This window comes from Dendrobium catenatum, unplaced genomic scaffold (genome assembly GCF_001605985.2).
Source record: "Dendrobium catenatum unplaced genomic scaffold, ASM160598v2 fragScaff_scaffold_847, whole genome shotgun sequence".
NCBI lineage: Eukaryota > Viridiplantae > Streptophyta > Magnoliopsida > Asparagales > Orchidaceae > Dendrobium > Dendrobium catenatum.
In genome coordinates, this window is record NW_021319309.1 from 2438986 (window position 1) to 2454599 (window position 15614).

At 36.4% G+C, this 15614-nt stretch overlaps 2 protein-coding genes across 2 annotated transcripts; one reads left to right on the forward strand and one right to left on the reverse strand.

Annotated features, from left to right (window-relative positions):
* Window positions 1-338: 338 nt before the first annotated feature.
* LOC110113652 lies at window positions 339-5289 on the forward strand. Its single transcript, XM_020846313.2, has 4 exons — window positions 339-711; window positions 798-1287; window positions 1366-1447; window positions 5068-5289. Exons 1-4 carry the CDS (start codon window positions 339-341, stop codon window positions 5287-5289), a joined length of 1167 nt encoding a protein of 388 aa, XP_020701972.1.
* Window positions 5290-12697: 7408 nt separating this feature from the next.
* On the reverse strand, window positions 12698-15396 carry LOC110113615 (F-box only protein 13-like). Its single transcript, XM_020846260.2, has 2 exons — window positions 15038-15396; window positions 12698-14073 (listed from the first exon to the last, which is right to left on the reverse strand). The coding sequence occupies exon 2, from the start codon at window positions 14071-14073 to the stop codon at window positions 12853-12855; it is 1221 nt and encodes a 406-aa protein (XP_020701919.1). The 5' UTR covers window positions 15038-15396; the 3' UTR covers window positions 12698-12852.
* Window positions 15397-15614: the final 218 nt, after the last annotated feature.

The following is a 15614-nucleotide window of genomic DNA, read 5'->3' on the forward strand; positions in this document are numbered from 1 at the left end:
GAAGAAATTTTAAGTTTTTAAGTGTTGTTTATATAAATCCACATATGTTTAGGCCAACAAGTATTTCCCATTGGATAAAGGGGACCTTGATTTGAAACCTCTTGAGCTTCTTCACACTATGAAGTTTGAATCCCCTGCATTTCTCTAATTCTCCTTTGCTTTCTAGTCCATTCGTAGGGGAAAGATTATTCCCTTCTTTTTGTAATTGTCATTAGATTTGAAGTTTGGGGGCGAGTAGAGTTTCAATCGCACCAGCGAAGGGTAAAAACACTTTCTCTGGTCCATGTTGTAAGCTGCACCTAAAGGAGACCTCAGATTTTGTGAAGGAAGTCCCAGCAATGGAGTCTAAAGAGAGTATTGAACTTCTGAAGAATTCTGCTGAGAGGAAGGAAGGAGTGGGCTCTGCATGGTTGCAGAGGAGGCTGGAAACTCCTTCGACGCCTGGCCGGCCAGTCTTCAGCTTCAGCACAGGAAACCTTTATAGGAAGAGCTTTCCTTCTAAGTGGGATAATGCAGAGAAGTGGTTGATGAGTAGCTCCTGCCATGAATCTCCTGCGCATGGAATCAAACCTTGGGAATCATCAGACTCTTCCAAACCAAATGAAGCTCCCCGACAGAAAGCTCAAGCTTTTGAGGCCTTTGCAAAGAAGCAAAACCTTACTCAGACACATACAGCTCTTAATCGTATCTCCACAGAAGCTCTCTTGAAAGGTTGGAATCACTTCACAATGCCATGGCATAGCTTAACTTTATTCCTTGAAAAAAAAACTCCCTTTACCTTTCTTGATGCGTTGCAGATAAATTCACAGATAGCGCAGAACCTGTCTTATCTAACTTCCTATGTCCTGAGACAAGCAAAGAAGATTTTTTTCTGAAGGATTCTCACTTTGAATCCTCGAAAAAGACTGAAACTTCAGTTTCAAAGCTTTATAGTAGAGATGTTGGGACTGAGATAACTCCGCTTTGCAGTTTGAACACTTCGAGTTGCCACACTCCCATCAAGAGTTCTTCTCCAGCTAGGCATAATACTCCTGCTGACAGGTCTGGACCTTTGGTGGCTTCCAGTACTAAAATAAACATTTCTGAACTCCATAACTTCAATTTTGCGAAGCTTGAGTTCAGTGCTCAGTATGATTCTACGGTCTGCAGCTGGAACTCAAGGGAAGAAGAGGAAGAAGAGGTTTCAAAGAGTTTAAGACACTGTGAAATGAATGATGGAAGGAAGAGCATTGCAGACTCCAGAGCTTCACTATGGGAAGCTGAGGAGAGAGCCAAGAGCTGCATTAGGTGAATTTCTAATCTGAATTTTACTTTCTTTTATTTCTCTATTCTTATTATGCAATTCTGATCTACTTTCTTCCTCAGGTATCAAAGAGAAGAAGCAAAGATTCAAGCTTGGGTTAACCTTCAGACTGCCAAGACTGAAGAAAAGTCTAAAAAACTTGAGGTAATTGATTTTTTTTCCTCTTATATATCGAAAGAAGAGTTTTATATCCTTGAAAATATGAAAGTATTCTTCATAGAATATTAATACAGACTATTTTTGCTTATTGGAGAACCATGCCTGCCCTCATCCGACCAACCTTCCGAAGCTCCTTTTAAAGTTTCTCACGTTAATGTGATGATTATAAGCTTTTTGTTTGTTTGTCAGTTTCTTTAATCAATTGCTCTATTCAAAGGTAATTTCATGCCCTCCTTCTGCCTGTAAATTTAGCAATCAAGTTGGAAAACTGACACTCAAGAAGCAAAAATTATTCAATTTAGGTTTCGTTTTCCTTTGAGATTGTTTTCTTATTGATTCTTAAAGAAACTTTTTAATATAAAAATTCAAATTTTTATACTAAATAGCAACTTTAAAAAACAGTAAGAAAAACGTGCAAACAAAGCCTTACATTGTCAAGAGATTATTACGTGCGGGGTCTGGATGCAGAGAACCATTCGATTTTGTAACTGTGAGCAGTAAAAGTGTAGTTACTATTCACCACTGCACTTTTACAATTCACCCTGCATTTTTACTATTTACAGTCGCAAAATCGAACGGTTCTCTGTGTCAGAATGTGATGATTATAAAGTAACACTTGTCCTTTTCCAGCATTGAAACTGGTGCATGGAATTGTTTTTGAAGAGCTGGAAAGCATGCTTGTGGCTTGACCTCTTCGAGACACTAACACTCCAAACTAGGCAAACCTTTACTAGCCATAGAGCCTGTTCTTAATTTTCCCACCATTCACGTGATGATTTACTAAACTTAATTAAGATAATCTAATCCTCCATTCCCCATTAGATTAGTGTTAATAGTATTTTAAGAAAGCCACCGATTTTGACTTTTCTTTTATAATCTCACCAATTATCACAACAACCTCGAAGAAGAAGAGGAGACTAATTATCATCAAGGGTTTGAAGAATAATCCCATGTGAATAGTAGTTGAATTTTGAATGCAACAATAGTGCTCTTTTCTTAATCATTATAAGCTTTGAGTTGACACGAAAATGGAGAGATGTATTATTTGGATAAAGTAAAATAATTGAATTAAATTAAATTTATTTGGTTGTTAAAGTGTCAATTTGATTATTGATTGTAAATTTGATATTTTAGTATTGATACGTCATCCAAAAATTATCTTGATCGGGCACGGATCTCGATACAAAATCAAGTTGGAAACTTCAAAAATTAATTCGGAGACCATCCGAAATCCGATTTCAGCGAACTTACAGTCGAACTGAGCGTCTCGGAAATATGAACCCAACGACACCAAATTTGACTCAATCCGAGCCCAAATGGTCCAAATCAAGGACCCGAAGCGCTGCTGGAAGGTTCAAACCACAAATTGGATTACCAAACGGTTTCCAAACATAACAAGCTTATACTCGAATCGAGCAGCTCGACGAGACGAATCCAACGAGCCCAAGATCCCAAAATTCTGACATCATTAAAGTCTTCAAATGTCTAAAGAACGGTGCATGATCAAGGGATTCAACATCGGCCGTTCATTCGACCACTCCCCATTTACCCTTAATCCTCCACCTATTTACGGGTCATGTCATTCCCAAAATCTATAAATAGAGCTCTCTCTCCTCTTGAGAGGGGACCCTCGGAAGCCTAAGGAAAAAAAAAGAGAGATCAGAGATCGCTCTTGCTTCCTTACCTCCTCGACCACCGCCGGAGTTCCGTCAGACCACCACTTGAGGCCATCACCTCCGTTGGACCACCGCCTAACGGCGTTGCTCCGCCGGACCACCACTTAAGGCCCTCACCTCCGCCGGACCACCACCTGACGTCGTCGCTCCGCCGAACCACCACTTGAGGCCCTCACCTCCGCCGGACGCCGTTACTTCGTCGGACGCCGTTACTCCGCCGGACCACCACTTAAGGCCCTCACCTCCGCTGGACCACCGCCTGACGCCGTTGCTCCGCTGAGCCACCACTTAAGGTCCTCACCTCTTCCGGACCACCGCATGACGCCCTTGCTCCGCAGAACCATCACTTAAGGCTCTCGCCTCCACCGGACCACCGCCTGACGCCGTTGCTCCGCCGGACACCACCTGAGGCTCGGACTTCTGCCGGGCCACCATCTGAGGTCCGGACTTCCACTGGACCACTACCTGAGGTTCAGACTTCCATTGTACCACCACTTGAGACTCTATGCTCCAACAGGCCACTACCTAAAGCTTGGACTTCCGCCGGACTGTCACTTGAGACCCCGAGCTCCACCAGGCCATCACCTGATGCCCGGAGTTCTACCGAAGTACCATCCTTCTAATACGGTCTTTCAAACTTCTATCTCCTGCCGACTACGGTCCTCCCGACCTCCATCGCCTACTATGGTCACTCCGACCTCCATCACCAGACAACGGTCTTTCAGACCCCAGTCTCCTTCCAACTACGGTCTTCCAGACTCCTATCTCCTGCCGACTATGGTTGTCCCGACCTCCGTTGTCTACTATGGTCACTCTGACCTCCATCACCAGACAACGGTCTTTCAGACCCCGGCCTCCTACCAACTATGGTCTTCCAGACTCCTATCTCATGCTGACTACGGTCCTCACGACCTCTATCGCCTACTACGGTCCTTCCGACCTACGTCGACAGACAATGGTCTTCCCAACCCCAATCTCTTACTAACTACGATCTTTCGGACCTCCGTCTCGTGCCAACTATGACCTTTCCAACCAAACAAACATGTATATTATTGTAACTCCCACTATGTAATGCGCTCTATATGATGTACATTTGTACCATCAAGCCAAGGCCTTCTCCCAAGGAAGGACCTCATTTGTAATCGACTGCAAATACTAGTGGATTCATTCAAAGTGGGTCAGGCCCCGTGGTTTTTCCCCCTTTTTCAGTGGTTTCCACGTAAAAACTCCGGTGTTCCTTATGAATGTTACACTCTCTCTCTTATCTGGTTGTGTGGTGGATCTTCGTATAATGCTAAGACATTAAACTATATATTTTCTCTACCGCCGCGAATACTCCAGGACACAACAAGTATTAATGTAATTTTTTACTTTTATAAAATCAATCAAAACAAAGATCAAATTACACTAATATCTTTTAATGTCAAATTGTCAACTCAATCAGATTCAGGAATCATAAATAAACAAATGACAGAAATCTTAATATTGATATTTATTATTCCACATAAAAATTATAAATTTTTTTAAATATTCTTTGATATTTAGATGCATCACATCTTATGTTTTGTTTCAGACAACTTTTAGTCACTGTTTTTTCATCATTTTTAAAAAAATTTGTACCAAAAAGCTGATGTAGAAAACTGCCAAAAAGTTCTCCGAAATAAAACCATAATTTGTATGTTTGTAGCTTAAGCTTCCACCAAAAAAATATTGGGTTCGATGCTCACATATGACTTGTGTGAATTTAAGATTTAGTTCACTCAAACTATCAACAAAAATTATATTTAGAGTTCATTTTCAAGCCAAATGAGTAAGCCCAGTGCTCAAAATATTTGCTTAATAATTTATATTGATCTGAATACTAGTATTAAAAATCTATATGATAAATGATTTCTTATGAGGGAAAATCTATCTCATCTTCTTTTGCAGGTGAAGATTCAGAACATGAGATCAAACTTGGAAGAGAAGCTGATGAAGAGAATGGCTGTTGTTCACAGGAGATCTGAAGAGTGGAGAGCTGAAGCACTGCTACAGCACTCACAGCAGCTTTTAAAAGCAGCAGAACAAGCTCAGAAGATGAGAAGAAGCCAGCAAAGCTCTTACTTGGGAGATCAAAATGCTTCATGTGGTTGCTTCCCAAAGCAACAGTAAGCAGCTTTGGATTAGAGAAAAAAGAGAAAGAAACCATCATACTTTTTTATATTGTGATCTCATGCATTTGGTGCTGTTTAGTTGAATGTTTTTTAAATGCATGCAACTTAGAAATGCTGAGTAAATCATATGTATTGAAATTATATTTTTTTATTAAGATGCATTGAATTAAGAGTAATTGGAATATTTTTTTAATAGAAATCTCTCTCTAATTCCCAAGAGAGACTGATGAGAGTGGTACTTAAGCACAGGAGCCTCTAGGGGTATAAACGAGTCAAGTCATGTCGAGTTTAGGCTCTTATTGAGCTCGGCTCGCTAGTTGGAAAGCGAGCTTGTCTTACTGTAAACGAGCTCACAACATGTGATGACAACAAGGGAAGCCATCAGTAATGTTCATTTCTGGCAAACTCCTACAAATCATAACTGTTTAGTCAATTTTTTCTTTATTTATAAAAAATTGTTTTAAGAAACAATAAAAAAAATTAATTAAAAAACTATTTTAAGAAACAGTTTATTAAAATATGTTTTATGTTACTTTATATCCATATATGTTGCCTTCATCTGCTTCTCTATATTGTAGCTGTTTTTTCTCTGTTATCATCCTTTTCCTTATTCTATTCTTCTATCAAAACTGGGCTTGAAATTTGTGTTGGTGACTGTGTGGAGGATAAATTCATTTGCCATAGCGCAACAAAGAAAATAATGAAAAAATAATAATAATAATAAACACATTCTTTTTTTTTTTTTGTTATTTTTTAAAGCAATATTTTAATGCAAAAATATTTAGGATTAAAAAATTTTATATTAAAAAACCGTTTTAAAAAGCATTAAAAAAACTGTTTCAAACGAAGCCTAAGTTGTCTAACTCCTTTCCGCTTATTCATAAATATTTTAGGTTAGTTATCTATTGCGTTATCAAAGCTATGTAAAAGGAATGTATTTAGTTCATTTGAAATGTTTGAATTTGTTTGGAAGTGCGTAAAAAAAATAGATGAGGTTATTTTTTTGTTTAGTTTAAAGTAAAATGAATGTAATGTGAAGTAATGATGTTTGATGACAGTCGATGACAATGATCAATTGTTGACTAACGATGGCAATAGAGCCGGTTAAGAATGACATATGTTGCGGCGATGATTGGCAATCTGCAAATGGGCATGCATCGACAATGGTTGACGGTCAGCACGTGACTAGCGGCGAGAGATGATGGATGGCTATTGGCCAACGACAGCGATGGCTATGGTAGGTGGCAGTGCTTGGCAATGGTTGGCGACAAAAATGCAGCTTACTTGCGGTAAAACAAAAAAAAAACATATTTGAATGGTATTGGATCAACTCATTTTCATCTTAGTTCTTCTTAAGGTAAATTGCATATGTAAGAAACATTAAAATTTATATATTTAAGATTAACCATTTAATTTCAATTAGATTATTAAAAAATGTTTCAAGGCTATTATAAATTTATAATTCAATTTAATTTTATTCATTTTAAACAGATTCCAATTTATAACTCGAATATGAAACAGAACTGAAGCAATTAAACTTTTGGGGTTAATCTTTATATTTAAAGGCCTTATATGACAGCCCAAATAAGGTAAGAAAAATGTACGAATGGGCCTTCTATGTTCTAAACATTAGTCCAGCCCATGAAAGCAATGTCATTTTACTAATACTTTTGGTTCATTTATATTTAGAAAAAATAAGAATTTTGATATCAAATTTCTTATAAAAATTTTATTTTTATTTTGTATTAATATATTTTGATGTGTATGATACAAATATTAATGACAAAATGCCAAATTCAACTAGTGTTTCATGCTATCCTTTTATAAAATATTTATAAAAAAAAATCATTTATAAAATTTAGATATTTAATAATAGTTTAGAAATATATCAAATAACAAAGAGTTTATTATTTGCTATGATACTTAATACAGATATGGGATAAAGACATGATTATAAAGTAAAAAAGAAGAGAAGCTTAACATATGTTATCCATGAAATATAAATATTTATTTCTTTTTTTATGTTTGTGTGCATTTATATATTTTTGGACTAAAAATTTGTCTTAGTAGATAAAAAATTAATGAAATTTACATTGATTTTTTTTTTATTCAATTCAAATTAAATTCAAACCAAAGTTAATCTGCAATGCCTAATTAAATTGTGATCGAATCGGGTCAAATTATAACAAAATTTATTTCAGCTCAAAATCAAATTGAATTATTTCAAGAAGAAATGATTTTTTCCCTACCACTAATGGCATTAAAGCCCATTTTAATAAACCTTTTAAGTGATTAGCATAACCTATGACTTTGAAGCTTAATTCTCCCATTATTGAGAAAAGTTTGAATGACTCTTGTGTTTCACTTGTTTAATTAAACTTATTGATGTTATTGATACTTGAATTTTAGATTTACACTTTTATTGTTCGGTGTTAGATTATTTGCAATAGCAGAGATATTAACATTTTTGTTTTATACCAAGAAGTAGCACACTGACATATAATAGAAGAATTATAAGAGATATCAGAGTTTTTTACATGTAAAGTCCTTGAAAAGAGAAAAATTATTAGATTTGACCCTGTTGAAATAATTTCACTAGCATCAATCCTCAATTATAAAGTATGACCTTCATTGTGATTAGAAAAGGAGCTCATATAATATAGTTGACATAATTTATATAAAAAAAAAAATCATGATGGATGTTAGAAAGGTGCTCTGGCAATAGAGTGGCCGTAAAAAATTATTTCATATTTATTTGATCATATTCCTTTGAGAAAGGAAGATCAAAGACAAAGAAACCAAGTGTAAGTCATGCCGCTAATTCCATGAATTGGGACTAGTGTTAATGACATGCTTCAGTCTTATGAGTAATGATGTGCATTGATATAATTGGTGAAGATAGGTGATGAAGTCAGTCGTTGTTAATATAGCTATGTAAAAATAATTGAAGGATTATAGTCGAGTGACAGTGGGATAAGGATAGTAGTTAGGGAATGCTAGTTGGAGGATTATAGTTGAGCGATGGTGGTCAAAGGATTGTAGAAAAGTAATGGTGGTTGGAGGACATAATGCACCGATGGTAGTCAGAGGATCTTAGTTGAGCAATAGTGGTTGAAGTATTGTAGTTGGATGATAATAGTCAAAGAAACCTATTTAGGCAGCAATGTTTGGAGTGTTGGATTTGGGGGATAATAATTGAATGATCAAACTCAGGCAACGATGATTTGAGGGTTGAAGTTGGGTGATCGTGGTCAGATGACAGAAATAGTATGAGGATGGTTAGAGAATCAAAGTTTGGCATCTGTGGCTGAAGCATTGTAGTCATGCAATAAAAATTGATGGGTCATAATCAAATGTCAGTAGTCAGGCAATTGTAGTTTGGTAATGGTTTTTAAAAGATTATAGTTGATCAGAGATGATTGAAGGATCATAGCAATGCAATGATGGATAATGTTTGAATGATAATATTCAAGTGATGATGGTTAGAGGACCATAATATGGATATGATGGTTAGAAGATCGTAATTGGGTGATGATGGTGAGAGGGCCTTAGTTGGGAAAAGGTTGTCGAAGGATCATAGTTGGATGATGGTGATCACAAGGTCTTAGTCAGGTAATGATGGTTGGAGAACCATAGTTATGTGATGATATTTGGAGGATTGTAATAAGGAGATGATGGCCAAAAGATCATTGTAGGGTAATGGTGGTCAGAGAAATATAATTGGGTGATAGTGGTCGAAAGATCGTAGTCAGGCAATGATGATCAAATGACTATCTTAAACAAGCAACAATGATCAAGGGATTATAGTACAATGATATTAATTGGATGGCTATATTCAAGCAACGGTGGTCAAATTTAGAAGATCGAAGTTAGATGATGATTGTCATAAAATCAAAGTTCGGTGATTGTGGTCAAAGGATTGTTGATGAGCAATAGTGATTGGAGGAAAATAGTCAAGTGATAATGGTCAAATGAATATATTAAGGTAATAGTGGTATGAAGGTTAGAGGTTCATAGCTGGGATATGGTGGTTTACGGATTATAATCAGGAGAGAGTGGTTGAAGGACTATTGTTGGGTCATGGTAGTTAAAGCTTCCTATCTATGAGATAATATTTGGAGGACCATACTAAGGTGAAGATGCTCATAGGATCATTACTGGATGATGACAATCAGATGGATGTACACGGATGATGATGGTCTAAGGATTGTAGCAGAGTAAAATTGGTTGGAGGACTGTAGTTGGGTGAATGTGGTTGGAGGATAGTAGATGGGGAAGGGTGGTCTGAAAATATTGGTCAAGTAGTGGTCATAGAGTTGTGGTTGAGTGATGGTTTAACAATAGTAGATGGTAAATGGTCTGGCAGGGGTAATTAAGCAATGGTCTAATAGTGGTGCTACTTGATTTTGCAATTCTCTAAGCATGCTCATCCCGGAGCAATTCTAAGATGGGTGACCTACTAGAAAGTTACACCAACATGATAAAATTGTGAGAATCTTAGGTTAAAATGGAAAATATCTCGATAGTTAAGTGTTTGGGCTGTCACACGAGCGCCCCGAGGCTATGTACCAGAGCGCCCCAACACTAAACGACAAAGAGCAGAGTGCCGCAACGGTATAGATAAGGTGCTCCGGTGGTGCAAAAGAGATACTTGAGTGTCATAGCATCCCAAATTGACGCCGCAGCACTGCGAGATGGACTGGACAATTTTTTTTCTCATTTTCTAAAGGGTTGTATCCCTTAGAGTTATTTTACTTGTCTTTTTCTTGTATTTTCAGTTATGACAAGTGTGAGAACAGTGCATATGAGAAGAGAAGTAAGGTAAGAGTGAGAGAGAAGAGAGATATGCACTTATTTCTCTTAATTTTCATAATGGGTTTGTTGGTGTGGCATTGCTCCATGGGTTTTCTCTGTTTTTTATTTTTCTACATTAAATCATGGTGTCTTTTACTTTCCGCTGCTTTTACTTTCTTGCTTGTTTCGTCATTGTGGTATTCACTCCTCATCTTCTGCAACACCAACTTAGAACACATGTGATTAAAACAACAGAGTCATGAATCTACTACTCTTTACATCTATTATTTTTAATCACCAAAAGAGCATCACCAATTTCATAACTCGAAAAAATATATAATAATGTTTACATCAACTGAGTTATCATTTTAGGCTTCATTTGGGACAGCTTTTTTACTGTTGAAGCAGATTTTTAGTTAAAAAATTTAAAATTTTTGTACTAAAAAATTGCTTAAAAAAAATAATAAAAAAGCCATCCCAAATGAAGCCTTAGTGGTCATTCTTTGCTTCTTGCTTGACCTTTTTAGAAGTAAAGTTGTTCTTCTTTGCAAACTCTTTCTTCTTATAATAGAAATAAATAGTCTCTTTGAATTTATTTTGAGATTTACTCCCATGACTAGAAGAGAACCCTTGCTCATAGGATCTTTTTTTAACCTATAATAAACCTTGAATTGATTTATCATTTCCCTAAAGACTATAAATGGTCTCTTTTTTTTTAAAAGAAGTGAATTATTGACATCCTCTAAGCTTATTATATCATGATCATATAATATGGTATCTTGAAAGTGCTTGAAAGAGAGAGAAAAAGAGCATAATAGTGATAAAGCTTGATCTTTGTCATCAACAATCACATCAATATTCCTCAAATCTCAAATGATTGAATTAAACTCATTCAAATATGATTTAATTGACATGCATTCCAATATTTGTAATAAAGAGTCTTTGCTTCTTTTGAAGTTCATTGGAGAGGCATTCGATCATATCCAAAGACTCTAGTTAAAGCCAAAACACCTTTTGCACTTATCTCTTCTATGACCTTATAAGCTAGATACAATTGAATCGCCCAAAATACCTTATCATCCATCTCTATCTTATATTTTTCACTCATGATTTCAACCATCTTTGCTATGCCTCATGAGTGTTATTACAAGTTCATACTAGATAAGTACATCACACATCTTGGCTATCCAAAAGCTAAAACTATTTGAGCCATTAAACTTCTTAATCTCAAAATTTATGGCAATCGTAATTTTCATAACTCACTTATATATCAATTTTTAGGAGAGAGAATATTATAAACTTAAAAACAAGCATAATGAACCACAAAGTAACTTCAAAAAAGATCAAGTGCCACAGAAGAGAACACCAAAATTTACATTATTGGTCTTAAGCAAGCTTATGTCTGCAATCACATAGAGATTAAATAATCTATTAAACTTCAAAAGAGATAAACGAGAATTATACTTCATACAAAATTAGATATATGAATAAAGATACCAATTTGTCAAGTTGAGACTTTTCTAAAAGAAGCTAAGAAATTCCACTTGCAAACACCCAAAAATTTTCTTCTTTCTTGGATAACACCCTTCTCCTCTCTTCCACTTCTCTCCTCTCTTTGTTAATTCTTGTTATGGGATGCTTTATCATAATATAACCATCTCTTTATATAGTGATTAAATATGATATATAGCAAATTTGAATTTAATGAAGCTTGACTTTGATAGTCACAATCTTGAAAAATCAAATATGAATTGAGTTATGTAGCCCCAATCTTAAAAAAATTAAATAATGTAATCACCATCTTTAAAAATTAAATGTGAATGAATCTTAAGTTAATAGACATTAATTTTAACAAAGTCTTCTTCCACATAATTAATGATATTTTGACTGCCTACGTAGGCTTCGTTTGGGACGGCTATCTTATTGCTTCTTAAAACAACTTTTTAGTATAAAAATTTTAATTTTTGTACTGAAAAATTACTTTAAAAAACAGTAAAAAAGACATCCCAAATAAAACCTTAACAGATGCATCTCTGGCATTAGATGGATATGAAAGTTCATAGATTTTAATAGTTTGAGTTTAATCCTGAGAAGGAATACGTACTTGATTTTGCTTATATCCTGGTTTTCCAGCAAAAAACCTTCATTTACTGCTCAGGAGAAGTTTGTAATCTGCAGTGATAGAATGCTATCTATCAGAGTAAGAATCAAGTTTTCATAATAAAACTGAACATATTTGTCTAAATTTTATCTTTTGTTACATCTAAAGCATATATAGTGTGAAGTTAATAATTTTTTACAGATTTGATTTTGATAAGAGCAGTGGCTATGCAGAAGATTGAAAACTGAAGACAATCGTGCAACAGCTACAAGTGCTTAGGTTCCTCAATTCTTCTCTTATCAGCTGATTTTAATTGTAAAGAATTATTTGAAGTATATTCTCATGTCAGGTAGTATTTCTACAAAATCATTCAAAAAACATGTTCAAGTACAGTAATGGTGAAATGCAAAGAGATAACGCTAACATTCAAGTAAGGTGGTATTCTGAAACACAATTACTCAATCTCAACACAAACTTTGAAGAATAAACTGTACATACAAAATCTTTCTTGAGGGCATATTTTGAGTTTCCTTCGTGTGATCAATCAAACATTTTGAGATCTTTAAGCTACTTGTCAAGTCATTTTACATAACAAACAAAAAACTTGCATGCTATATTGAATCAAACACAAGCAATCAAAGTGCCAAAAAGCAATACAGATAACACTCATACAATGGCCTCCAATCTTGGCTCAAAAGAGAAGGCAGACACAAATTCCTTAGCCTTCCCATTCACAACACACTTTGGCAGCTCCTTCCATACATTTTCCACCACATTACAGATTACACAGCTACTGAAGTTTATAGAATTCAAGCAAACAAAGATCATATCGCCGCAACCAGCACAGTTTATGTCAGCCTTCCTACCGTAGAACTCATGAGACATGGACGGCGGCATCGCCGCCACCTGCAGCCATGACTTGCTCCCCTTACTGAATCTCCACACTCTAAGGCTGGCTGTCTCGAGGAATTCTGACAGAACGACGACCATCATCTCACCCTTGCAAACAACCACATCAATGGAGTACTCAGAGTAGATAGGCAGAAGCCTTGGATGCTCATAGAAATTCCTCTTATTGAGGTTACAAGCAATCACTGTGCCTGACTGACTGAGAAAATATACAATCTCTTCACCATTTTCAATTGCTAACACTGATGAGAACTCTTTGGATGGGCTCCTTAGCATGTTTGTAGCCACAACCTCACCAGATTTGCTGAGAAAATACACCGTTTCGCCACCGGAAATATCTGTCTCAGAGGAATCCCCTGCCTGTCTTATTAACATTACCTCTTCCTCCCACTTGTTTTTGTCTGAACTGAACATTCTGAAAGACAGGTTTGGCAATTCACCAGAAACTAATACAACTCTATAAGAGGAGAAAGACGAGTCTTTGTCAAAGCTCATGGAAACTGCATGAAGAGGCTGAGCAAAGTCAGGGAGAGGGAGCTTGCGGCAGATTCCGGTGACCGGATTGCAAACCTCAAAGCCCCCCGAGGTGTGGCGGAAGCAGACCAGGCCATCACAGGATGAAATGGCGATTCGCTTAACTTGGTTGAAACCGGCGGGGCAAATGAGATTCTTCCAATTCCCTTCGCTGGTATCAAAAATTACAGATTGGTTGAGTTCATGATCAACCATAAGGAACCATGGATCTCTGAAAGGGATCTGCGAGCATGCGATTTTAAACGTTGGAGACACCGAAACTGAGCTCCATCTTTTGCACACTGAACGCAGGCGGAGGAAGCTTGAGGCTGGGAGCCATGAAAGGACTATCTCAAGCAAGTCTTGGCTCAGTTCATCAAAAGAGAAAGGAGGGTTTGAATGAGCTTCTTCTAATGTTTTCCTCTTCTTTATCCTCCCATGAACTACGGAAGTATTCTTCTCCATCTGTAGATTGATGAACAGAGGGCAATGGAGATCACTTATATGTAAGTGACAAGAAAAGAATACTTGGTTCTGCAACTTCTGTGCGCCTATGTGGACAATAAAAACACAATTTTTTTCTATATTTATGCATAAAAGCAACAAATTTAACGCGGTTATGGGTGAAGCTAACGATTTCTTTTGTAATATATTGGTGTAAAAACAATATAGAAAGAGTTAAAACAGAGAAATTTGCCAAAATAATAGATGAGAAGGCAGCTTTAAAATAAAATAAAAACAAGCATTGCTTAGGCTTCTAAGAGGCATATGACATTACATATAGAAGACAAGGAAATAAGACAACCAGAAACAACAAAAGGGGATAAACTCCAGCTAAAGAGGAAATTCTAGCCAAAAAAAGGAAATATTCTACATCTACAAATGAAAAATTACAAAATGCAAAATTTTTACGCTCCATTTCTAAGCAAGTGTGGGGGTAGAAATATTTTTTGGCAAAAAGCCCATGTATTAAATGAACAAAAGATTACAAATTACAGCAATAAGAAAAACAGAAAAGACTGTAGCTAACATAAGAAAAAACATCCAGCACGCCAAAAACAGAGATGCTGATGGAGTAATATAGCTGTAAAATTCATTCCTGCCTGAATCCCCCCTGCGTCTCTAACATTATGCAAGAAAAGAACAAAGCCCCACCAAAATAATCTTCATGATCCCAAACATAAAAGAAACAGAACCTTCACCAACAAGAAGAAACCGTCAGGAATACATGACTAGGCAGCCCTGACATCAAATTGTAACAAAGCTAAATGCAAGAAATCACTCTTCAAAATTTAAAAAAAAAAATCGCATCTTTATGGTAAATCAAAGTAAAGAACACATTTTTAACCATCATCTCCACTTATTAACAGAAAAAGAAGATGAAGATGATCAAAAGGGGCAAAAAAAGAGAGAGAGAGAGAAAAGTAACCTGATGATCTTCACAAGGGAAGCGGGAGACAAAGCAAGACAAGATGAATGCTTGCTCCTTCTGTAATGGGAGAGAGGAGGAGAAGAAAGAGTGCAAAGGTTTAGGAGGAAACTTCGTCAAGAACTCTTTTTGTTTGCGTTGACAGAGAAGAAGTGGAAATGCGAGAACAAAGATATATAGAAGAGGTTGAGCCGAAGGTTTGATTCAAAACTTGAGAATCTGTAGAATATAAGACAGAAGATGGTGAGAATCGGAAGTGTGAGAATGGAGGGGGGAGCCGGGGAGGGGTTTTCTGCAACAGTACAACTTCTGCTCAATCCTTGGACACAATAGAGATGTCCATGTGACCAGCCGCTGACACTGACCAGCCACGGGGGGAGAATCAAAAAAATTAAAATATCTTTCTCCCTCTTAAAATACTACTCTTTTGGCTGCTTTAATGACAACATTTGATGCATGCTTTGCCATTTTTTGAGCCGCTGAGATGAAGAGGCTTGCAGTTTACACATGACAACCTCGGATTCTCTTCTGGTTTTGTACATTAATTGCATTTGGTAAAGAATAAACTAATAAAGTA

Excerpts from the sequence above, each read along its gene's own strand:
- LOC110113615 (XM_020846260.2), bottom strand. The coding sequence starts at position 14,073 with ATGGAGAAGAATACTTCCGTAGTTCATGGGAGGATAAAGAAGAGGAAA.
- LOC110113652 (XM_020846313.2), top strand. The coding sequence starts at position 339 with ATGGAGTCTAAAGAGAGTATTGAACTTCTGAAGAATTCTGCTGAGAGG. Across the intron at positions 1,288-1,365 it reads AGAGCCAAGAGCTGCATTAG|GTATCAAAGAGAAGAAGCAA; the intron begins GTGAATTTCTAA and ends TTTCTTCCTCAG. Across the intron at positions 1,448-5,067 it reads AAAAGTCTAAAAAACTTGAG|GTGAAGATTCAGAACATGAG; the intron begins GTAATTGATTTT and ends CTTCTTTTGCAG.